The sequence below is a fragment of the Phaethon aethereus genome (genome assembly GCF_964289735.1).
Source record: "Phaethon aethereus genome assembly, chromosome: 7".
NCBI classification, from domain to species: domain Eukaryota; kingdom Metazoa; phylum Chordata; class Aves; order Phaethontiformes; family Phaethontidae; genus Phaethon; species Phaethon aethereus.
This window is the reverse complement of record NC_138583.1, coordinates 27671410-27695546: the sequence shown is the minus strand read 5'-3', so window position 1 is coordinate 27695546 and position 24137 is coordinate 27671410. Positions and strand designations below refer to the sequence as shown.

The 24137-nt window shown below is 48.9% G+C and overlaps 1 protein-coding gene across 2 annotated transcripts in view; it reads left to right on the top strand.

Moving 5' to 3' along the window:
- Positions 1-24137, top strand: part of SH3PXD2A (SH3 and PX domains 2A) — a gene marked incomplete at both ends in the record, with an annotated part of 258277 nt that overhangs the window by 61777 nt on the left and 172363 nt on the right. For both annotated transcript variants that reach the window (XM_082002289.1, XM_082002288.1), the window contains one exon: positions 16685-16760. In XM_082002289.1, coding sequence (XP_081858415.1) covers positions 16685-16760 — 76 coding nt within the window. The remainder of the gene's footprint in view (positions 1-16684; positions 16761-24137) is intronic.

Genomic DNA, 24137 nt, shown 5'->3' with positions numbered 1-24137 from the left:
TTAGAATAGAGTATTTCAGTTGGAAGGGACCTACAATGATCATCTAGTCCAACCCCCTGACCACTTCAGGGCTGACCAAAAGTTAAAGCATGTTATTAAGGGCATTGTCCAAATGGCTCTTAAACACTGACAGGCTTGGGGCATTAACCACCTCCCTAGGAAGCCTGTTCCAGTGTTTGACCACTCTCTCAGTAAAAAATATAAGCCAGTTTGTAGTTATTCATTGCCTACATAATCCTTGTGTGCTCACTGCTGTTAGTGGCACTGTAATAGCTCCTGGAGACTTCCCAGTTGGGAAGGCAAATGTAAGAGAGGTTTCCTTGGGAAGGGAATTTGGTTGTACCTGAAAATCCAGTGGCATTGTGGCAAAAATAATTGTCTTTGTATGAAATGCCGAAGCATGAAAAAGTGGTCCTTCTGCAACCCAGAAATCACTGATTTTGAAGAAATCAGCTCTTTCTCTTGCTTTTCTGAGTAGTTTCATTGTTTTTATTGTCTGCTTGCAGGCACACAGGGTACCTGCACATCTCCCGGACCTGGCAGACTCCTGTGAGTCTGCATTATGCTGAGAATCAACCCCATAACCCCCCAGCAATATCTCTTCCTCCTCTCAGTTTTACCTTCTTTCTCTATATTCCTGTCTGATGTTAGAAATAGGTTCTTTCTGTGTGGATCAAATCTGGAAGCAATACCTCGAGGGACAAATTCAGACTAGGGATATAAAGTTTGGAGTTCTTTTTCCACCTTTGACATTTGAGGGATGCTTTTAAGTAGATGAGACGCTATTACAGTGTCAGCCCGTCTGTCATTGGAAGCATTGATGTTTGAATAGTATTCTTCTGCTTGGTTTTAACAGAAAGGCAAGTGAAGTTGTCTGGCGGTTTGCCTTGTTGCATGCCTCAGTATGGCTAAGAAGGGAAATTTGTTTTCATTTTCAAGCCCCTGTTGTATTTGCCCTGTTAAATGCTGTTCCCGCATCCAGGCACGGGGATCGCCTGCCCAGGCTGGTCTTGCTGCCTGTAATGGAGAACAGCCCCTTTGCTTGCCCCTTCACTTGCTGGCGCTTGCTTTCGAAATATGAGCATCTTCCTCCAGCTTCAAATCCTTCTCCACGTTGATACTGATCTGCAAGGTTCAAAGCAGGGGTGAAATTTCAAAGCCTCCCTAACCATGTTAGATCTGCAGGGCGACGCTCAGGCCGTGTTGAAAGCCCGTGTGTTGAAGCACACATAATCACATCTCCGCACCTGTTAGAGTGGGGAAATTTTCTTCTGAGTTTTCTTTCTGTTTTTCTTAAGCCGCTGTCAGGTTTTCCTCCATTCCTGGCCAGCGCGACGTTCTCCTGCGCCTGACCTTACGGGGAGACGTGCACCAGCCCCGGATGAAGGGCTAGAAACAATTGTCTGCACCTGGCTGAGCAAAATAGGTTATTTGTGTGTATGCATGTGTGTCTGGTAGTGTAATCTATTCGTTCGGTTACTTGAGCCAAGGTTTCCCCCAAAGGAAGCCCTAATTAAGCACGATAACTTTGCATCTGGGTTGCTGGCAAGGAGCAGCTCGCTGTGCTTGCATGCGTGCTGGCCACAGGTGTGTAGTTGCTGCCATCCCATGCCCTTTTCTGTCCCTGTTTGATGATGAGGGGAGGTTAGCAGTGGCTGTGCTTCCATGAGTCTTGTGTTCTGATGGAAAATGGGCCATTCTGTGCTCTGAAGGAGTCTGTCTTACCCTCAGCAGGGTACATACGTGGAACCTAATTTTTGAAGTTGCTTATTTCCTGGTAGAAAGCAATCGATACGTTGTTCCTCCTCCCACCTCCTCCCCACTTCACTTCTTTCTTTGGATCTTTTTTTTTTTTTTTTTTATATTGGAGTTTTAGGGCTAGTTTCTGCAGATGGCTGAAGTGGCAATTCCCTAGAGAAGCTGTACCCTGATCCCTTACAGCCATAATGCTGAGGCACTACAGGCTAATCAAATAAATTATTTGATTAGAATAATCAAAGAATTCTGTGATTCTGTGAAATAACCCCACGGAGCACTGGAGGGTCACATGGGCTCACAAAACCAGCAGCCGGATCTAGATACCGCAGTGCCATCAGACAGCTTGGCTGCTGCTGTTAAGGGAATTACGGGGCCTGAACGTGGCCTTGAGTCTCTTTGATGCAAGTTACCATGTTCCTGTGACAAAGCATCAAGTAATTTCGGGGCAAGGCGGAGGGACTGGCTGTGAAATGTTAATTCCCTGCCCAAGCCAAGGGCTAGGGCAGAAGGGAGCTGTGTGGTACCTGCAGCTTGTTTGATAGACTTGGACTTTCCAACACATCTGTGAGAATGTTTCCACAATCTGGGCATCCTTCTGATGTCTCTCTATTGTGGCTTTGTGTGATGGGAAGAACGACAGAATAGACGAGTGCAAACCCACAAGGAGGATGACAAATAGCCCTGGTTGTCTGCACAGTGCCCAGCAGGGTCAATGCAGGATGACGGTCATGCTTGTTTGGCCTGCCTGTCTGCCCCATGTAGCTTCTAAAGCTGGTCAAGAGATGTGGAAAGGTGTAGAAATCTGCATCCTCACTGCTCTTGTCCTGGATGGACATCATCCTGGCCACCAAAGCAGCTCACAGGTCACCTTCTTCCCCTCAGAAAGGCCCTCAAAAATGTTTGGGAAGGAGCTGCTGGATGGGATGAGTTGCTGTTCATTCCTATTCCCTGCAGCTTGCTCTGCCCAGGACCCTTTCCTTGCATCACCCAAGCACACTCGCATCATGTAATCAGTGCGTATCCTTCACCTGCCTACAGCACATGTGGCCAGGCAGGCTGGAGAAAACTTGTGTTTTCATTTTATCACAGAATCACAGAATCACTAGGTTGGAAAGGACCTTTAAGATCATCAAGTCCAACCATTAATCCAGAACCACCATGTCCCCTAAACCATGTCCTGAAGCGCCACATCCACACGTTTTTTGAACACTTCCAGGGATGGCGACTCTACCACCTCCCTGGGCAGCCTGTTCCAATGCCTGACCACTCTATCAGTGAAGAAATTTTTCCTAATATCCAATCTAAACCTCCCCTGGCGCAACTTGAGGCCATTTCCTCTTGTCCTATCACTAGTTACTTGGGAGAAGAGACCAACACCCTCATCGCCACAACCCCCTTTCAGGTAGTTGTAGAGAGCGATAAGGTCTCCCCTCAGCCTCCTCTTCTCCAGACTAAACAACCCCAGTTCCCTCAGCCGCTCCTCATAAGACTTGTGCTCCAGACCCCTCACCAGCTTCGTTGCCCTTCTCTGGACACGCTCCAGCACCTCAACATCCTTCTTGTAGTGAGGGGCCCAAAACTGAACACAGTATTCAAGGTGCGGCCTCACCAGTGCCGAGTACAGGGGCACAATCACTTCCCTACTCCTGCTGGCCACACTATTCCTGATACAGGCCAGGACGCTGTTGGCCTTCTTGGCCACCTGGGCACACTGCCGGCTCATATTCAGCCGGGTGTCAACCAGCACCCCCAGGTCCCTTTCCGCCGGGCTGCTCTCTAGCCACTCCTCCCCAAGCCTGTAGCATTGCATGGGGTTGTTGTGGCCAAAGTGCAGGACCCGGCACTTGGCCTTATTAAACCTCATATAGTTGGCCTCTGCCCATCGATCCAGCCTGTCCAGATCCCTCTGCAGAGCCCTCCTACCCTCCAGCAGATCAACACTCCCACCCAGCTTGGTGTCATCTGCAAACTTACTGAGGGAGCACTCAATTCCCTCATCCAGATCATCTATAAAGATATTGAACAAGACTGGTCCCAGAACCGAGCCCTGGGGAACACCACTCGTGACCGGCCGCCAGCCGGATTTAACGCCATTCACCACAACTCTCTGGGCTCGGCCATCCAGCCAGTTCCTCACCCAGCGAAGAGTAAACCCGTCTAAGCCACGAGCCGCCAGTTTCTCCAGCAGAATGCTGTGGGAGACGCTGTCAAAGGCTTTACTAAAGTCCAGGTAGACAACGTCCACTGCCTTTCCCTCATCCACTAGGCGGGTCACCTGGTCATAGAAGGAGATCAGGTTGGTCAAGCAGGACCTGCCTTTCATGAACCCATGCTGGCTGGGCCTGATCCTTTGGCTGTTCTGCAGATGCCCTGTGAGCACTCTCAAAACCAACCGCTCCATAATCTTCCCTGGAACAGAGGTCAGGCTGACAGTATGTGCCCTGCTATGTCCTAACAGTCCTGGTGACGTGCCTCTCCTCGTGTCACTGGAAGAGCGTCTCCAGAGGAGAGCAGGCATGGATGCTCACTGGTATGCTGGACAGGTAGCCAGCTGCCTATGAAGCACAGGGTGCTGGTGTGCAGCCCACGTGGCTCTGTGGCCACCCTCGGCTTAAAGCTCAGGAAGCCGCTGCCCTGATGGGGATGGGAGAGACATCTCCTGCGTGGGCACAACAGCTCTGGCTTTCAAGGCAGGGCCCGTGGCCGACAGCAGCACACAGGGTACCTCGCACGCCTAGTCCCTCTGACCACGGTCCCCCGTCAGGTCTCGCAAATGCCACGAGGCAGGGATACAGGCTGGAAACCTCCTGATGGGAGGATGGAGCTGGAAGGAGTTACTCTCCTCCCAGATGTAGGCGTCTGCCACCGTGTGCTGTTTGTCCCTCACAACTTGTAGCAGTTTTATCATCTGCAAGTTTGGAAAAGTCACAGCCCTGACAGTATTTCTTGACAATGTGCCTGCACCACTTAAAAGCTACTGAGATTAAAAAAGACCAAAAAAACCCCCACTGTTGTCAAAGACCTCCATCGATGCTTTTAATACCCTGCCAAATATTACATGTCGTTAATTGGCATAATACACAGGATACCATCTGGTCCATGAGCAGCACGTCCAGGGATGGATGGTTATTATCTGAATGAAAATCCTGGAGTAACACACGAGCATGCGGAGCGTAACGTGGAGGCCCCGTAAACACTCGGTGTGCCACCCTGCTCTGAGCAGCACACGCACAGCCACCATGGCTGCCGTCCAAACCCATCTACTTTCCCAGGGTTTGCTTTCATTCTCAATTAAATTAAAGCTCCTCAGGCAGACTTGTACTTAGAAAAATAAGGTTTCAGTCCCAGCCTTCCTTCTTAGGGAGCTGGGCTGGGTTTGTCCTGCAGGACATGTTGTCCCTCCTTCTAGTGCAGTCTTGCATTATGGTCTGCTCCATCTGCAAGGTCCTTTGGGATGGCTGTGCAGGTCCCCTGGGACCCTTCTTCTGGGCCTGAGCTTTGAGAACTCAGATGTTACCCAAATCCCTCTTTTGAAGAGAGAACGGTGTCCATGCTGCATGTCGGGGCAGTGACTGGAAGGACCTGGTGTGGGTTTGAGTGTCTAGCTAAGGTGCCTGTGTTGTGTGGTTGTGCTAGCGACAGGAGGTCTCTTTAAAACAGCTTTTTCTGATACCCATGGACGACTCTGCCCAGACATAAATCTTCGGAGAGAAACCAATCCATGAGATGCCATTGCAGCAGGCACCGGTAAGGACAGGTTGTCACAAGCCTGGGTTTGTCCTTATATTCCAGCACGTAAGTCCTTCCCTCCCTCCATTGCAAGCCCAAGCGGGCAACAATGGCTTGGAGTCTGTCCTTCCTGCGCGCTGAACACCTTTGCTGTCCCTACGTGCCAGATCAACATCCTGGGGAGATGCGGGACCTGGGGCCGGGCAGTGCCCGAGCCGAAGGGCCTGCGCCGGGGCTGGGCGCGTAAAGGCTCTGAACTGTGGGAAACCGCCTGTCCTGCTGGCTGCTTGCTTACCTCCCTCGAGGCCCGGAGCGAGGTATCTGTTACACGTGCAGCTCTGGTTGCCTGCTCGGGCGGTGGGATTTGTTATCTGTGCTCCTTTCTAAATCCCCCTAAAGATGGAAGACACATGTGTTTGGAACCAGATACGCAGGCAAAACATCTCGGCGTTTGGAGGTAGGGAGAGAGGGAGAAAAGAAGACAAAGGAGTCTCCTCCCAGCGTGGAGTTAAAACCTGTGGGTATGTTTTGCTTGGCGCGGTTTCTTCATTGTACTGAGCTGAGCAGTCGCTCCCCCATCTCCCTAGAGCTACAAGCAGTGTCCTACGGAGATGAGCAGATACCATTTCAGATGGAGTTTCTGAAGTAAAATGTGCCATTGTGTTCGGAGCTATTGTTTCTGTTTCCAATATTGAAGTTACTCGTGGTTTCCAGGGGACAATATATCAAGCAGAGCTAACAGGCTGTAGAGAAGATGTAGATTATGAAAACAGAGGGATTAAGTTTCATACATTTGGAGCTGGAGTCTCATCTCTACTCCCCTGCTTACACTACTATGAGAGTCTTGCAGGCTCATGAAACTACCAATTTAACTAAGGGTGTGTTTTTAAGTATGTTAGTTAAAAATCTGGTCACCGCTGTGTGAGCAGCAGAAGTCTCTCTAAGGATGGATTCTGCGGGTGCAAGATCAATGACCAGTGCATAATCAAGTTTCAGAGCGCTCCTGCACCAGGCATTGCATTGGTTCAAAAAAAAAAACCCAGTTTGCAGAGAGGGAGTGGGTAGGCTGGGTAGTCCCTGCCTAAAACATCCATGAAATCAGCAGTTACCTGTGTATGAGGGAGGAGTAGGGAAGGGTAGAAGAAGGCACTGCACAACAGATGTGATTCTCCAGCCCTTAACAGCTCTATTGCTCTGGGAGGCTGGCTGGACCCAGGAGGAGTCAGGCTGGGACACGAGGGGGCCCTTAAATGAAGAACCCACCCCCTCGCAAGATGCCATCCTAAATCTGTGATGTTGCAAAGCTGGTCAGGAGTTTTGTTCTCTGGATAATCTGACAGCGCTGGACAAAACAGCCTGGGACAAAACCAAACCAGCCTGCAAATCGTGCTGACCTTAACATTCGGGGCGTGATTTGTGCCAACAGCAAGTACGTAATTAACAGCAATACCTTGCCAATGGCTCTGTGTTGCTTTTAGGATGCACTCTCCAGCACCTTGCTTGCAGCTGCGATGCAGCATTCACCAGTGCTGCCAAGGGTTCCCCAAGGACTGGAGGGTTGGAAGCCCTGCAGCCTCCCACCGGCCCGTCCAGCCTTTGCGCTGGGCAGAGCTGCTCCTGCCTGCACAAATGGTCTCTCCTGGGCAGGGTTTAGGCACTTGTAGTTTTTGCATTGTGAGGCCTTTGGAGTGGCTCGGTAAGGTTGATACACCAATAAACCCAAAAAGCTCAGTGGGACTTTGCTGTATTTCAGTTGTTGGCTTGAAAGGATTGAGATTCAGAGAAGGATGGAAGGTAAATATTTTTTTAAATTCCCAGGTGAGGTAGGAAGTGGTGATTAATAGAAGTGACCTTGGCGCTTTGCTCCCTTTCAGTGAAGCTCTTAGAGTTGCCGTTGTATTTAAAAATGGGACCTTTGCTCTAACAGTGCTGCCAAATGTAGTTCCGCTTCTGTCTGGAGGCCGGTGTTATGAAGAGCTTCGTCCTGTTCCCTTTAATGTCCAGGGGCAATTGTCACCATTGCTGCAGTATCTGTCACTGGAGCACGTTGGTCTCTTGCTGCTTACGTGCAGTCTCCAGGGATACTTCAAGGCCTGGGATTTTTGTAAGGACAGAAAGGCGCAGGAGGTGAGGAAGGATGCTCTACAGTTGAAGTCAGCTCTTCTGGCCAGCCAGGATTTTTGCTGTGACCTGCAGTGAGCCTTTTAGGACATGCCCTGGTTGAACAGCCTGAGCACCTGGGCTGGCTCCACGTGTGCTAGCTCTGGAAAAAAGGCAACACGCTTGCACCCCCTCCCAAAATTATAAGCCTTCCTCAGAAGCTTAGCTAATTGACCTGATGGGGCATGGCATCAGCATGGCTCTGACATCTCTGTGCAACCCTGCTGTGCCACATAACTGCAGCATTCATGTCTCCGCGCCTCTCTGAAACAGGCATTATGGTATGGCCTTACGTCCCAGCGATGCTGTCGGGACAAACCCACTGTAGATACTGGAGTAACAAGGGACGTATAATCACCATGGAGAGATGGAAAAGTATGAAGTGGCCTTTGTCCAAGCATCTTCCAGTGTGGTTAAGCCTGATGAGGCCAGTCTAATTTAGTACTGGGGAAAGAAAATGCTTCTGGCAGGAGACCTCAATAGCTGCTCTGTGAAAGGACAGTGTGGGCTTTCTGAGAAGCTCTTCAGAGATGCACCAAGTGCCTCTGTCATCCCAAACCAGCACCTCCGAATGTTTTGCCAGTCTGTGTTAGCCACAAACGCTGGGCTCGTTTTGCGGAGCCCTTAGAGAAAGCAGCATTTCTGTAAGAAAAATAGCAAATGTCTCGGCTGGGAAACAACATTCCCTCTTTTGATGGATCGCGTTGGGGAAAGACCCCCAGTCTCTGCTCCCCCCCTTCTCCTCCCCTGGCTGTTTTAGTTGGATACTGAGGTTTGTAAGATTTCCAAGATTTCTGGTGGAAATTTTCAGACCTGAGAGAAGCATTTTCCTTTTGGGGATTACACCATGCTGTAAATGTCTGTTCTCTTTATTTTATATGTGTTTTCCTGCTTTTGTTTGACTCTCTTATGGATTGCACTATATTTAATTCAGAACACATCCTATAATGCTGTAATTGTCAGGCATGTCAGCCTGTTATCTGGATGGTTTTTGCTTTAAATTTTTTTTTTCTTTCAAAATAAAAGGAAAGCCAGTTGCTGCTGCTTCTCAGGGATTGAATTAAAGCACTTCTCTTGCATGCTGTGGCATCATGTAACACCAGGAGAGCGCCAGTGTCACCAGCTACCTGATATAATTATTCATGCTGTACTGTGGAACCGGTTACTGCTTTAGGAAGAGATGGAGTTTCACCTCCTTCTGCTGCATAAGGTGTCAGTTACACACGTGAGCAGCTAACAGATGGGCTGTGCTGTGCTCAGTCTTTCATGCCCTCACCCAAAGATGTCCAAGTCTTTTGCAAACTTTGCTGATTGATATTATGCTCAGGAGCAGCCCTGTTTTGGCTAATTTTTAAGGGGTGAGAGCTAGGCAGACCTCCTGCTGTCTTGTGTCTGTGTGAGCAAACTGATTTTTTTGTTCCTGTGAGAGGGTGTAGCAGAGGAGAAATAAAAAGAAGCTCAATGTGACCCATACCCAGGGCAAATTTTTCAACAGCTGTATCCTGCAGAGGGATCTGCCCCAAGTGCAGCGGTTTTGTTCCCCATCATGCGTGAGCTTCTGTCATTGGTCTCAGCAGGTACAGTCCTGGGCTGGAGTAAATCAGGTCCTTCTGCTTATGTCATGGATGATTAACCTTAGCAGAAAATCTGTCCTGAAATCAAACCATTGAGGAAGCTATCTTCTCTGAACAGACATATAAAAGGTGAATCTGTAGAGGCGGGCTCTCAGGTTCTCTACTCTCTTGCTTGTTCTCACCTGCTGGCATGTAAATGCTGATATGCTACCTAATAGCATGAGATCCGTTTGCTGGAAATGGTGACTAACCCTCTTCCTTAAGTGAAAGACCCCCTTGGATGCTCTGGTTAACCAGGATTTGGAATATGCTACAGATGGACAAGCCCACAAAATGGGAGGATAAGCATATCTGAAAACCACCGGTAATACTTTTTCATTTGCTACTGCCCTGCAGATTTTAGAAGAGTGCAGTTCCTTTGAATTCAGCCTCTGACTCCTGGTCTGCAGCATAAGGCTCGGAGCATTTGATGGCTTTTGCTTAAATCTCATGCCACCTTCCTGAGATATGTCTCACATTTTGCAGATGCAAAAGCAGAGACAGGGCCAGAGAAGCTTATCTATGGGAAAACTCTGGCAGATGGCAGAATTCAATCTGATTCTGGCCTTTCCGTTTCTTCCAAATCACACCGTTTATAACTCAAACTATAGCTGATGATGCTGTAACCATCAGTCATGTCAGCGAGCAGCACAGCTGGTTTTCAACTTCAAAATGAAAGGAAATTACTGCTGCTCTTCAGGGTTTTAATTAATAACCCTTCTTCTGTTCTGATATCTTGCCCCCCTTTCTCATCTAAGCTTTCATAATCTACATTAGGGACTTCCAAACTTTTCTGATTTGCAGATTTCCTGAACCCCTCCTGCTGAGGGTGGGAGTTCCATCATCATCAGTTTCAGGTCCCTGGTAGCATCTTTGCTTTTCTTCCAGATTCTTTGGCAGCCCTCTCTTAAAAATGTGTGCACAACCCCATATGCATACAGATGCCTCCTCTCCTCTGCCTCATCTCTGTTGGCTGTAGCCCCTCTTTCTTCCTTGGGACTCTGAGCTCAGATTAGCCTTGTGAGATTGGTCTCTTCTCCCAAGTAACTAGCGACGGGATGAGAGGAAATGGCCTCAAGTTGTGCCAGGGGAGGTTTAGACTGGATATTAGGAAAAATTTATTTATGAAGAGAGCGATCAAGCATTGGAACAGGCTGCCCAGGGAGGTGGTGGAGTCACCATCACTGGAAGTGTTCAAAAAACATGTATACGTGGCACTTCAGGATATGGTTTAGTGGGCATGGTGGTGTTGGGTTGACAGTTGGACTTGATGATCTTAAAGGTCTTTTCCAACCTTAATGATTCTGTGAAAGGATCACAGAGAGCTGGGATCACTGTGTGCCTGGTACCTAACTGTCCTCATGTACTTTACCTTTTAAGTCTGGCAGTATCTAAATTAAAGTTATTGTTGGCTTACCTCATTTTTAATGAAAAATGCATTTTCTAGTGACCACTTGGAAAATGGGAAGCTAGTATGTCTCTTGGCATTCGGTGTAGGAAGGCTTGTAGCCTTGGGACCACTTGCATGACCAAGAGTAAGGTGGCAAACTTGCTGGGGTTTCTGGGGGCACCTTGCCAAAAGTCTGCTGCTCTCAGTCTCTTGGTCATGCTTTGATTTTGATCCACTCTCTGGGACAAAAGTAAATTAGGAACTGCAGAGGTGGAGCAAGGCCCCATCTCTCTCTGCAGAAAGTCTGAGTCCTGTGTCCTTTTGCAGCCATGGATGTTGTTTTGATGTTGGTTTGCTTGCCAACGTAAGGGATTCAGATGAAAGTCATCCTCAGGGTCTTTGTGTGTAAAAATAAATCTCCCGTGATTGCAGTGCTGACCTCCTGCAGGGCTTTGATTTTATTTGTGCACATGGCAAACCTACATCCACTTGAAAAGGAAGCACCAAGATCTGCATGCTGATAAGAGATTATGTGGGTGTCCTAATTAGCTCATTTTAAGAGGTGTGGAGAAAGTCACTCTTCTGACTGGGGAAGAGTTAAAACTGCTGCAAGGAAGGAAGGGGAGGAATTAGCAGCCCAGCAGGAAACTCCAACTACAGTCTGTAGTGTAAGGCATAGGTGGAGGTCAGGTAACTGTCTCAGCGGCTTAATTTCAGGGAGATACATTTGGTCACAAACTTCCAAAACCTGGAGACCAAATCAGGAACAAAGTCCCCACTGGCAAATGTCACAGGATCAGGCCATTAAACATGTTCATGTCCCCTGCATTTGTTGGCTTACAGCAAAGTAAAAGCCTCTCTTGCACGAGAGAAGTCACCCCTTAGTCTCGGGCGCTGTAAGGCCTTATACCTAAACCAGAAAGAAATGTTGTTTTATGGAAATCTAACCAAGATAAATAAAATGCAGTAAGTACATAATTATCAGGAAGATGCTTGGCTTCTCATCCTCAAAGAAGATGCTACAAGTAGCATCTCAAGGGGCGCTTGTCTGTCTTTGTTAGATTTTTCAGTCAAATGGTACCATCGCAAAGTAGACAGGGGCTGAGTCTTATTTTTACAGCAGAACTAACATGAAGTGACCATAGATGCCACCAGCTGGCATGTGCTGAGCCCAAACAGTCCTTGTGTGCAGGAGCATCTCTTTCTTCGTGGCATATTCGTGTTCTTAGGTAAAGGTGGCCTGAAGCAGAAGAGATGAGAAGGAAGTAACAGCTTAGCTGCAAGTGAAGGCACTGGCTATCCCTCTTATTTCCCGTTTACATGTATGAGGCAGCTTCCAGAGCTCTCTACATTTATATCAAAAGCATGGAGACTCTATGTTATTTGCCTTTTAGTTTCTGGACCTCGAAGGGTGAATTTGGGACATATTTGCAAATTTATGCTTTATATCATAGAAGCTAGAGTAGTTTTTGTTTGATTGGTTTTTACAGTGAATGCTAATTCTCAAACAGTTGCTCACCTCCAGGAGCTGGGACTTCAATAAAAAGGCCAGTTATTATGAGAGTTGATACCACTGAAATTTTCCTATTCCAGTCTTGCAAGTGAAGTGGTTTCATTGCTATGTGCAAGTAGTAAGGAGTGGAGTGGTCCAGTGCTCTGAGCCTGCTCTCATTTTAACAAGAAGCAACTCACACAAGTAATTCCCTTGATTTTTAATGGGATTAATTGCATGATCATTTGCTGACCACTGTAACAAAGTCATAATCTGGACCACAAGGTGTATAGCAGATCTTCTAAATTAGTTTAGTGCAGCAGTAAGAAGGAAGCTGCTCAGGGCAGAAGGCAGGACTCCATGCAGGTCTTATGTAGGAAAGCTGTGGCAAACCCAGGGCAGTTTGGAGAGGCAAAGCCTGAGGAGGTGATTTTGGTGGTGGGTTATTTGTGGATGTGCATCTGTTGTGCCAGAAGCAGGAGTGGGATGTGTTTGTTCAGCCTGATTCCAGACATGCTGCCCAAATGGGTGGGAAGCTGACTTCTCAGTTTCCGTATACCCTCCCTGTTTCCAAACGGATCCCCCACCCTGTGACACAGTGACCTGGTAACGGATTTCTCTCTGCTCATCACACCGGTCGTACAATTGGAGGCTCTACCGTGGTGGGATTCACATTTGCATGCTAATGCTTGTAAAGCAGATGAACTGAGTATGAGCTCCCCCAGGTTGGCCAAAATGCATTGCCCACTTGTGTTTTCTTGCCTGCCCAAAGCCATCCACGGCCTTAACTCCAACCTTCGGGACTCTGAATCCAGACTTCTCTTCTTTCCCTTCGTGCTGGGATGGTTTTACTCGAGGTGATGGGATCACTTTCTCATTCAGCAAATCTTGTCCCCAAGTTAAATGTCATATATCAAAGATGTGAGCAACGACTTGTGGAGGCTGCCCATGTCTGAGCAGAATAACCTCGGGCATTAAATGAAGGATTTTTTTCATCAATCATATATATATTTGCAATAATAACAATAATAATTTCCTTCAACAGAAAAACATTTGTCACAGACTAAAGAGTTTTCAACTTTCAGATGCTCTGCAGACATCTAATTAAGTGAACTGAAAATCTGTTTATTGGTCTTTGGCTGTTAATCATCCACATGGGGAAAGTTCTGTGACTACCAGGAGGAGTTTCTGTGGTTCAGCCCTTAGCTCCCTGCATTGCCAGCTGCTCCATTTTTCTCCATGGTTAGTCTCTCCTCTTATCAGAGCCAGGCTGAGTGGAGCTGTCAGGCGATAGCTCAGGATACCCCATCACCTCTGGAAGATTTCGGATGTTTCATTCAGGCCCGTCACTGTTGTGTTTTTTTTTCCCTACATCAATCTTTTCCTTGTCTTCTGCTTTGCATCCTTCTCTCTGGGTGGGAGGATACAGAATCCTGCTTTTCTACGGTTTTAGCTCTAACTTGCGCTGGCTTTGAGTGGCAGAACTGAGTGCGGGGAGGTGCTGAGAAAGGCTCTGTGCTTCTGCTGCTCTTTGGTTGGCTTTAACATTCTGAATGGTTTCCTGCACTGCAGAGCTGAAGGACAGTCATTACCTTCCAGTCTGTGTTGCAGGTTCTCCGCGCCGTTAGTACTCATCCGTACAGACAGTGTCACACTGGGAATGCTTTTTTAGGCATTAATGAGAACAGCCAGGCATAGAGGCGGGGACATGGTTGCTGGGCTGCAGTTATGTCCTTGCTCAAATCCTTTTTAGGTCTGTTGAGTTTCCCATGTCATGCCTGAGATTCAGCCAGTAGTTTCCTCCCGAACCTCCTGCAGAGCCACCCAACACCAGTCAGTCTCTTGCTGGGGCAGCTCAAATGCCAGACCCAATTCCTTGGTCCAGGAGCCAATCCACAAGCCAGTGGCAAGTGTCATCTGGGGTCAGGGGCTTGGAGAGGGCCTGTCACACCCTCCATGGGTGCCCAACCTTGCATGGCCTTTTAGGGGAGCAGCAACTTCATGCCGTGTCTTCAGTTTCACACAGACGTGTGCATGTTGCCCATTGGGATATTCTCTCATAAATCAAAGAAGATGAGAAATCGTCTATGCTTCCTGGGAACTTTGCATTGGGACAGGCTGTGTCCCCATGAATTGCATCAGCGGCCTCCTGAGTGCCTCTGCCTCCCCCCAGCTCCCTGCCATCCAGACCCTCCCAGTGGAGGCAAGAGCCGGGGCGGAAAGTGTAGTCCAGGAAAGTTTAGCCAAACTCTTCCAGCTGCAGTTTATTGTATCGATTTTGCTGATATCCACCCTTTAGATAAATAGTGCTAAGTTATACACGTTGTGACTCTCTTGATGTGGTTAAAAAGGCTTGTATTAGCCAAGCTAATCTAACTCCAAGAATAACCATGGGAATTTGACTGTATCGGTTCCAGCTTGAATCGGTCACTGTGTAGTAAAGTGAGAATTGCCTTCTTGGCTAAAAGTGTAGCAACAGGGAAACTTCGAGTCAATCAGTGGGGATTCCCTCCCCTTCTTTTTTTTTTTTTTTTTCCTTTGAGCAAAACTCCTGCCCATGCCTGACCTCGGACACCTGGAGCTCTACCTACAAGAAAACAAGATTTCCCATTTTCAATAAAAACCATGTCTCTGTAGGCAGAAAAGTGAGTTAGCTAACAATCCGCAAAGCTATGGTCTATTTATTTACCAGGCTGACTCCCTGATGGGGAAACATGTGGGATCTTTTAACTTTTTCTCCTGCACAGATGTTCCTTCTATTCCTGAGTTTCCTCTTGATCTTTGGTTTGCTGCACCATATGGTGAAAATGCTGGAGATGTTGTGTGCAGTGGAAGAGGAGAAGGATTCTGTGTGCTTAAAACAGTAACAAAAAAATCTGACTGTTTTTCTCCTCATGTTAGCAAAAAAATATTTTTTAAAGGAAATCTGTTGAGGTAGCAAAACCGTGGTTAACTCACACACCATCACTGTTGGACACATAGCATTTATGAGATTGAATGCTGATTGATGAGTCCCCCCCATGCAGCTTTTGCTGCCACTTTAGGTATTTGTATTGAGCTGTAGATCCAGTTCAGGTGAGCAGATAGGGCTCCTGCAGGGTCAAGTAACAGGACTGCTTGCTTTCCTTCCTTACCTTCCTCAGAGGCCACAGGGCCTGTGGACAGTGGGTTGAAAGACATCTTGCCTGGTCTGGTGGAAATGAGTCACTGGCCTAGCAGGAGCTTTCGTGTTCCCCCAGACCAAGGGAGCCGGGGCTTCTGTGTAGGGTCAACAGGGACGTAGAGCATTGCATTGTACATCTGAAACATAGGAGAAAATGAAATAGAATATGAAGATTTGGGTATTCGTCTTGGTACCACCACAGGCTGAATGACAGCGAAAAGGTGCAGAGGGTGAATGGGAGGGGTGAGAGACTCTGGCAGTTTTCAGGACTGGGGACAGTCTCAGTTGGGCAGGTCCATGAAGGTGCCACTGGAGCAGGTGCTGCTTTCCTTTCTGGCTGAGGTTGTGCGTGGCCTTTTGGCTGGTGTTCAACCTCAGTAGCACTGGTCATCCAGGCTTATCACCCAAAAAGAAATTGTAGAGCTCATTTAAGAACATCTGCATACTGCTTTCCTAGGCTTGCTTCGTAGAAAGTCTGTTCCACTGTGCAGCTGGCCATAGCCATCAATACCCCTTTGAGCTCCTCAGGTTGAAGGCTGGCTGCAGCTCTATGGTACAACAGTATCCTGAGCCTGATCGGCCCTTAGGGCTGTGTTAGAAATGGGTGGTTGTTGTGGGCAGGGTTTAGGAGGTGATGGGGCAAGATCTTAACTGATGTGAGTGAAACTCTGGCTCAGGTGGTCCATAACCATGTGCTTAAGGGTGCTTGTCACAGGTTGAGGGCACATCCGCCATGAGCTGTGCCTTCTGGCCATTTGTGGTAGTGTCCTCTGGGATGCTCTGCTCTCCTGGGGGTCCCTCCCTGCTCCCCTTTCTCTGGTGCTGTCTTCCGTGTAGGGACTGCAGTGGAAGATACTCCCCCAAACCCATCTCTCCCTGAGAAAGCAGGAGTGCTCTTACTGGACCAGGGCGGTGGGCAGTGTCTTGCCAGCAAGAAGGCAGAGTGGGTGTTTTATTAAATAACCTTTAATCCAGTTGCTTGATTACCCATTTTTAGCCAGGCGGGTGGTCTGTTGCAGGGACAGGTAAAAACCGTGTCTCTACCAACGCAAGCAGGCTGTGGATTAGAGGCAAGGCGTGTGTTTTGTAACAAAGGATGAGACACTAATTTTAGAACAGCAGCAAGGCTGGGCTCAGATGTCTGCCTGGGCCCTGTCCCAGCTTCTCTGTGCTGCCAGAAACTTGCCCTCCCTTTCTTGGAGTGAACTGTATTGTACCTTTTCATGTACGGACTCCCCTGCAACAAGGCAGAGGGATTCCTGCTGTTGCTTTGCTTTGTTAATCCTCTTTTAAACCACACACAGACCAAGAGATCCCCTGGTCCCTACACAGCCGGTCCATATTTTCACCCTGAGATGTTTGTTCTGTTTCCTTTGCAGATGCAGCTTCTGGACAAGTTCCCTATTGAAGGAGGCCAGAAAGATCCCAAGCAAAGAATCATCCCTTTTCTACCAGGTAATGCTGGGGGGAAAGCCCTAAATAAGATGAGTGAGGGCAGCTGGGGACCGGTCTTACAGATGCCGTCTCCCTCGGAGATCGTACGTGCAGCCCTGTGATACCAGAGCTCCACCTCCGCCTAAAATAACCGGCATGGTGTTTAGGGTTCCCAGGACACCTTGTGTCAGCCGTAGGTTCAGGTTGGCTCGTGCCCTGCCACACAAGGGGATTCAATGGCTTCTGGGGGGCTGTGCCTGTGGGGTGTGACCAGAGCCTGACCTTGGGCTGCCAGTTGGGAAGCCACTGGAGACCAGAGACACCGTCGCCTTTGTTTCTGGGTGCTGTGGCTCTGCAGACACTGTTACTGTACAATAAGGAATGAATAATTAGAGTTGCCACTGGGATATAAAGGAAACTGAAAGAAGGTTAAATGCAAACAGGGATTTCTGCAACGCTAGCCAAAAAAGATAAGTAAATATCTCTTTGGCCTGAACCACTGTCCCTCTGACAGCTGTCAGAGAGGGGCTGGATGTGATGGATATCCTCCCCTCAGGATAACGGCACGCACTTCCACACAGCTTCTTCCAGCAGGGATGGTACGGGGGAGATGAGCCAGACCACAGCGTGCTCTTGGAAACGTACACTCAGGCCAGCTCTCTATTGTCTGACTGCACGATTCTGGCTGTTGGTTTAACGCTGGGCTCACTGCACTGCCTGTCAGGATAAATGGAGTATTTTTGGCCTGTTAAAAGGCCCATTCTGTCTTTAATTATAAGGAGGAGATCCCAACTCTTCCCCAAAGGTCTGTAAAGAGAAACTGGGATGGAAGGGCTTAGTCCTCTCCAGGAGTGTGCTGCAGTCCCCAGTGCTGTTTGCAGGCAAAGCAGCTGCTCCAGATGTGTGGTGAGCACAGCTCCAGGGTGAGCGGAGAAGCAGGGACTTGGAAACCAGCAGTGCAAATACGTGACACAAGCATCGGAGCCGCAGTAGGGCGGCACGGCAGCCTGGCAGCCTCCATGGACCTTCTGGAAGGCAGCCCCAGGATCAGGGTTTGCTCTCTGGAGTGCTCTGTGCTGCATCCAGCCCCTCTGCAGCCAGGGGAAGGTGGTGTTGCCTTCCATTGCCAACCTGGAATGAGGAGCCCATTGGGCTCTGTTTCCAGCTGTGCCACGAACAAACTCATATACAAGTCACGTTGTGAAACCTCTGTACGATGAGGATGGATACTGCTGGTCTGCCTTTCTTGCTGGAAAGCGTTTTGAGACCTTTGAAAAGCATTGTACAGGAGTGCAGATGGCTTTAGGTGAGGTAGGAAAATCTCCATCTGCAAGTAACAGTTGTTCCTCCTGTATTGACTGTCACTGACCCATTTCTTTTACTTTGTCCTAGAAAAGTGGTGGCTGAACGCAAGTGACTGATGCTCAGCCTGCGTTTTTGGTGAGGGCTGTCCTGATATATGGGTGGGTGATGTTTGCGGAGGATGAGATGTATTCCATATGCCCGTTACAACACTTCCTACCCTTCTCACCCATCTCCCACATGAGGGAGATGGTACTGCTCTGTGTCCTTGAGGGGAAGAGTTGTATCTGGAAAACATTTGGGTTGACTTAGTGTCCCAAAGAGAGAAGCTGCCAGAATAGAATAGACATCAGCTGTATTTAATTTAAAATTTCTGTGATATATGTTCTACTTTTGATATCAAATCTCTGCCTCTTTCTTGTTGAACTGCTGAAAAGCCCTTGTTGCTTTACCCGGGAACAAGGTGACTCGGCTAAATGTCAAACAATGTCAAACTCTGTTAAATAAACTAGCTGCCGTAATTAGAATATGCATGGCATTTCTGCAGCCGGAGCTGTGGATTACTGAAACGAATACCTAGCTATAAACTGTCTTAATTAAAAAATAGCAGGGCAGATGTTTGTACTTACATCCTGCTTTTATAAAGATGTTATGATCTTGCTTTCTTGTTATGGGCCCTATTCAGTCAAGCTGGGCTGACTCTGCCTGCTGGGTTCTGAGTGCCTGGGCTTTGCCTGTGCCACTTGCAGGCCTGGGTGACTTCCCCCCATCAGGTCTGGTTTAGAAAGTCAATGCATGCCAGCCCATGACTCCCGCTTGTCAGCGATGCCATGGTGCTCTCCTGAAATAAAGGCACGATCTGAGCCTGGGAATTGAGGAGCCACCTTTGCAGGTCACTTTGCCGCAGCAGAGGGTGCGTACAGGACCGGCCGGCAGGTCACTCGCAGCATGGTGGAGCCGCGGCAGCAGTCTGTGCAGCCACTGCTCCATGGGCAGAAGTGGGTGGTGGTGGCACCTGGATCTCCTGCTGCAGTGGAGGGCTGGAAAGGAAGAACTGAGGGATGAATGCAGCGGACTGGGACATGGGGCCAGCCAGCCCTGCTAGTGGCCTATTGTGGGTCCTGAAGGAGGAGTGCAGTCTCTCCCTTCCTACACTCTGACTGTTTAGCAGTCCTGATCTGTCCATGATCACCTGGATGGGAGACAGGGTGTGCAGAGGGTCTCACTGGGTGAAGGCAAGCTCCCACATCTCTTTCCCACAGGGAAAGGGCTAGCGTGTGCTCAGCTGTCACCCTGGTATGGTCAGGAGCACCGCTTGGCTATGTGTCTGGAGTAAGGGGCTGGACAGTCCTCCAGGTCCTGTAGCTTGGGCACAGTCATGCTGTGTCTCAGCTCACCCCACACAAGGCAGGGCTGGGGGTGCAAGTTCCCGGCGGTACATCTCTCTCCCTCCCACTGTCTGCACAGGCTGCCCTGGTGGGGCAATCAAGCTTTAGTGTTTGACGGTGCTAGAAGCCTTTTACCATAAAAACCAGGAAAGTGTAACAGAATTCAGAGCCTTGTCCACCAAGGAGAGACCATACTGGGGTCAACAGCAGGGAAGTGCGGTTTTTCTTTCCTCTACACACCTTTATCTTATTTTTATGAATTTCTTTCTTCAAATGTTTTTCACCCCTCTTCCCTCTTACACAAGTAAAGACTCTACAGATTTCAGTGCCATAAAGAGGTGCAAGGAAATAATAACCAGTGTCAGGTAGTCCTGTAAAAGATGTCCTGTGGATTATTTTGTAGGTTTTTTTTTTTTTTACTTTTCCAGAGTCACTGCCTTCAGTTTTTGTGAGGTGTTTTTTTTTTACCACACCAAGACGGCAAAACTTAATTTTTTTCCTCCCCTTTCACCCTTTTTATCTTTTCCCCATGAATTTTTCCTTTCTTCTCTCTGATTTTCCTTATTACTATTGAAAAATTCTGCATCAGGGGAGGTGAGGCAGAAGAAAGCCATGTAAGAAAACATGTTTGTGGGGTGGCCAGAGAGCATTTTTTTAGGTGGTGGTATGAAGTTTTTGTTTGGGAGCATGGAGGGAGATTGTAGAAGAATTAGAATAAAATTTCTTGCAAAAACCCCTTCTAGACAAAAGACTATTTGATGCTGTAAGAAGACAGAGATGAAAACGCTGTTTGTCTGTACCAGTGGGACTGTTGGTTGAGACCATTTGCAATTCACGAATTTCTCCATCACCTCTCCCGCTTCGTATCTGAAGAGCTATCTTTGGAGTGTGGACTCAAACCTTTGCTACTTTTATATCTGCATCGGCAGAGAGAAGAGGTTATGGATTTGGGCTCCCTTATTTCAGGGATCTTGAGGTAATTAATGAAGGAACTTCATCTGGAAGGAGAAGACTGGTCTGTTCTGCTTCTAGAGAACACAGTGGCAAATACAAATGACAGAGGTGGGGCGATGCAACCCTGGGATTAACGGATTTGCAGTGGTTTACCCGAAACTCCAGGGCTTGCATTGTTTTTCATTTCTCTTGGCACTAAGTGGAAGAGCCATCTGGAGACAAAGCTGAAGTAGGTGGGATGTCAGCTCCTCTTGCTCCACTGTGTCTTCCAAGACATGACCTTAGGGAAAAGGCACTGCACTCCTTGAAGTCATCCCATTGCGCTGGCTACTGGGCTGCAGATCCCTGCTGTGCAGAGGGGCTTGAGCTTTCTGTGGCACGGAGGCCTGGGCATTGATGCTGGCAGCCTCTTGCGCTTTCTGCCCAGATTCCAGCTTGGTCCCTGCCTGGACTTCAAACCAGTTTTGAGCCTCGCTGAAAAAATGGGAGATTTTTGCATAAGCTGTGCTGAAAGGAGAAGATCCTCACGGGGTGCCTGCTCTGCAGCTCCCAGGCTGCCTGGAGAGGGAGACATGCCGCTCCAGGAGACTGCTTTGTTTGCCAGTTCTTCCTGACCCTTGGGAAGCGGAGTCCTATCCCAGGGGACTGGGGGGTTGGTGCAGGCTGCCCTACCAGCTTGGTCAGGCAGCTGCAGAAGCAACACCCCAGCCTGGCTCCAGTCCCGGCCTCCAGCGCCCGGGAGCCTCTGCCAGAGGCATCTTCTCTCTTCCTTTTTCCCACTCGGATTTTCCTTCTCCCTTGATTAGGGTGAGGAAAGAGGAAACCATCCTTTTTGGGGCACGTGCTGCCAGCGGAGCTTGGTGGCTGCATCCTGGGGCACCGGGAGGGATGCTGGCATGGTGGACAAGATGTCACCAGCCGTTATCTGGCCCTGCCATGCCCTGGTAACCTGCTTTTCCCCTGTGAAGAGAAACGCCCCAGCGCCATCTCAGAGGGGTCTCTGGGGCTTTCTCCTTCCTCATCCCCAAGGCAGCGGGAACACGCAAAGTGCCTGCTGGGGCAATTTAAGGACAGGCAGCAAACGCAGGGCAGTGGGAAGACCTCTGCAGGTAGCGCAGGTTTGGCCCCGTTTCTTGCTCCCGAGCTGTGGTGTGTGGCTTGTGCCAGTGACGGCGGGTGGGGAGAGGGGTGAGCTGCTCCGTGCCGGGAGGGCTTTGCCCGACTGCTTAATCTCTGGATTAAGCTCCTGGCTCCCCAGAGGAGCCCCAGCCGCTCCTCCTTGAGGTTTGCTGGGAGCTGTTCCCCGAGCAGAGTAGGAGCCGGGGGCAGGAGCCCGGCCCTGTGCGTGAGTCAGGAGGGCTGTGGGAAGGAGAGGTGCCATCGCCGAGGGCGCGGGAGACCATCCCAGCACCGCCCAGATACCTGGGGCTGGCGAGGGGTGCCGGCAGGCGGGGAGCGCTGGCGGCGGGCGGGAGCCTCCCCATTTTGCACAATGCGGGAGGACGGGGAATAACCTCTTGCCGAAGCCGGCCGGGACCTTCCTCACCTCCGTTTCTGCTGCTTGTGGGCTGCAGTGGGGAAGGAGATCTCCTGCCGATGAACTGCATCCCAGGTGGATATGTCTGCTTTTCGGTTTCGGTTTGGTGTGTTGGGTGTTTTTTTCCCTTCCCTTTTGCAATGCTGTCTTTGGGGAAGACGAAGCTGAGGAGAAAGGCTCAAGCAGGTTTGCAACAGCAGGATTTCATCCACAGTGATGAAAGCAGCTTTTTTTTCCTCTCAGTTGTGTCTATTCCAGCTTTGCTCCTTTTGTTTTGTTCCGGGCTGGAGGAGAAACAGCGTTTTGTTCAGAGGTCTTGGGCGGTTATTCTTGCACTGAAGCTCAGCCTAACAACCAGCACCGTGGTTGCCTTCGGTTCATGTTCCACCTGTGCAAGTCAGAGAGAGATCAGCGAAATTAGGATGTGGCCGTGTGTAGTTTTGTCAAAGGTTCTGCATTTCAGCGGTAGTCCGTGTGTGAGACGTTTTCGATGTTGATTCTGCCCCCCTTGGGAGGCAGAAGGCACAGTGTCTATAAGGAGCACACTGGCAGGGAGGACCCTTAGAAATCTCAGAGATATCTTTATTATAGGCTATTTTCTGCTTTTGAGAAGTGGTTGCTAGGTGGGCATTTAAAAGGAAATTATTAGCTGGATTTTATGAGCAAAAATGTATTTATTTAATTTCAGGCTTGTTTTCCATTTTTCATTATCCTCTCCTGCAGTGCTCTGAGCCACAAGGTGTTAGTAAGTGATTTTAACTTTTCTTTGGAGTCATTTTGAATTCCTGACCCATGTGCAAAGGAACGGTGTTGTTCAGAGCCAGCCAAAAAGTAGCTTAAAGGTTAAAAAAAAAAAAAAAAAAAGAGAGATCAGATAAAATTCGCTTTATCTTAGGCTCAGTCATATCTCACTTTTGAGATTAAAATATTAATTAAGACATCTTAAACTGCATTCTTTTAATATGCAGGGGTAGTCTCTGCAGGCATGATAGGCACAAACACACAGAGAAGAGTCTCAGATGTCTGGTTTGCTGAGCCTTACCTGTGTTAACGCAAATAACCGAGATATTCTGCCATGCTCTCCTGAATATGAGGCAGCAAACTGTCTCAGATGAAGAGAGAGGGGCTCTCCCCCCATCCCCTTCCACCCACCTGTGGTAAATCAGCGTTGCGGTCCCCTGTCCCCACCTCAGAGGAGCTGACGGGCTGGGGAGGTGACCCACGGCGCTGCGGCATGGGATGCTGGGGGCTTGAGCAGCTATGGGAGAGACTTTGGGCGGTCACTCCATAATGCAATGTGATTTCCTTTTAACATACTTTTTTTCAGCTTTCCTGCCTGTTCTTTGAAAGGGGAGAGTTCCTTCAAGTTTAAAATGAACTTACATTTGAGCCAGGGTAGTGTGTTAGCAAGACGGCTAACAGGCCCTTGGGTTGTTTCCACTCCAGGTTATTTCAGACTTGGGTGATGCTAAGCTTCTGGTGAGCTGCTCTTCAGGAGCTCCTATTGTTTGAGAAAGCAGTTTCTATTGTTTCTTTCTATTTTCTGCCTTGCTAGGAGAGCTATTGCGGAAAATTCATCTCCTGTCTCTCACAAGAGGAGAATGGATTTCCTGGCGGCTCCAGGCTTGAAGGGACAGCAGGGGCTGCCGGGAGGAAGCGGCTGTTTCTCGGCCGGGCGGTGGAAGGATTGATGGTTTCGAGGGGGGCAGGCAGGCGTATTAGTTTCTTTGGGCTCTATGGTGTTATTTTTAGGGTTTAAGAGTTTTCTGGTTGAAAGACGAAGTCGTCACGTGTGAGGTCGTGGGATGCCCATAGGCTGCTCCTTACCGAAGAAGCTGCGGCAAAGGCAGCCGCCAGTGACCCCCAGCTTTCCGAGCTGCCTGACGAGGAAGGGGCTGCAACGAGCCCCACATAACGGAGCGCAGGGGGGCTTTTGGTTTTGCATGCTGAGCCTGTTTCACAGGCGTCGTCAGGCCTTCTGGAGGTCTTCGGGCATTAATAGGGCATGAGCCAAAGGCCCGATTTCATTACAAAAGGAAGAAAAAAGGGGGGAAAAAATGACGCTGGCATCTGCCCAAATATCTGGTCCTCTCCCCTCTCCTTTGGTCTCAGTCTTTTCTCAGCATATAGATCCAAAATCCACAGGCTGGCAGCTGAAACGAGGGGCCGGAATCAGAAAAACCTACAGAATATTTTACTGGGGCTTGTACCTGCTCC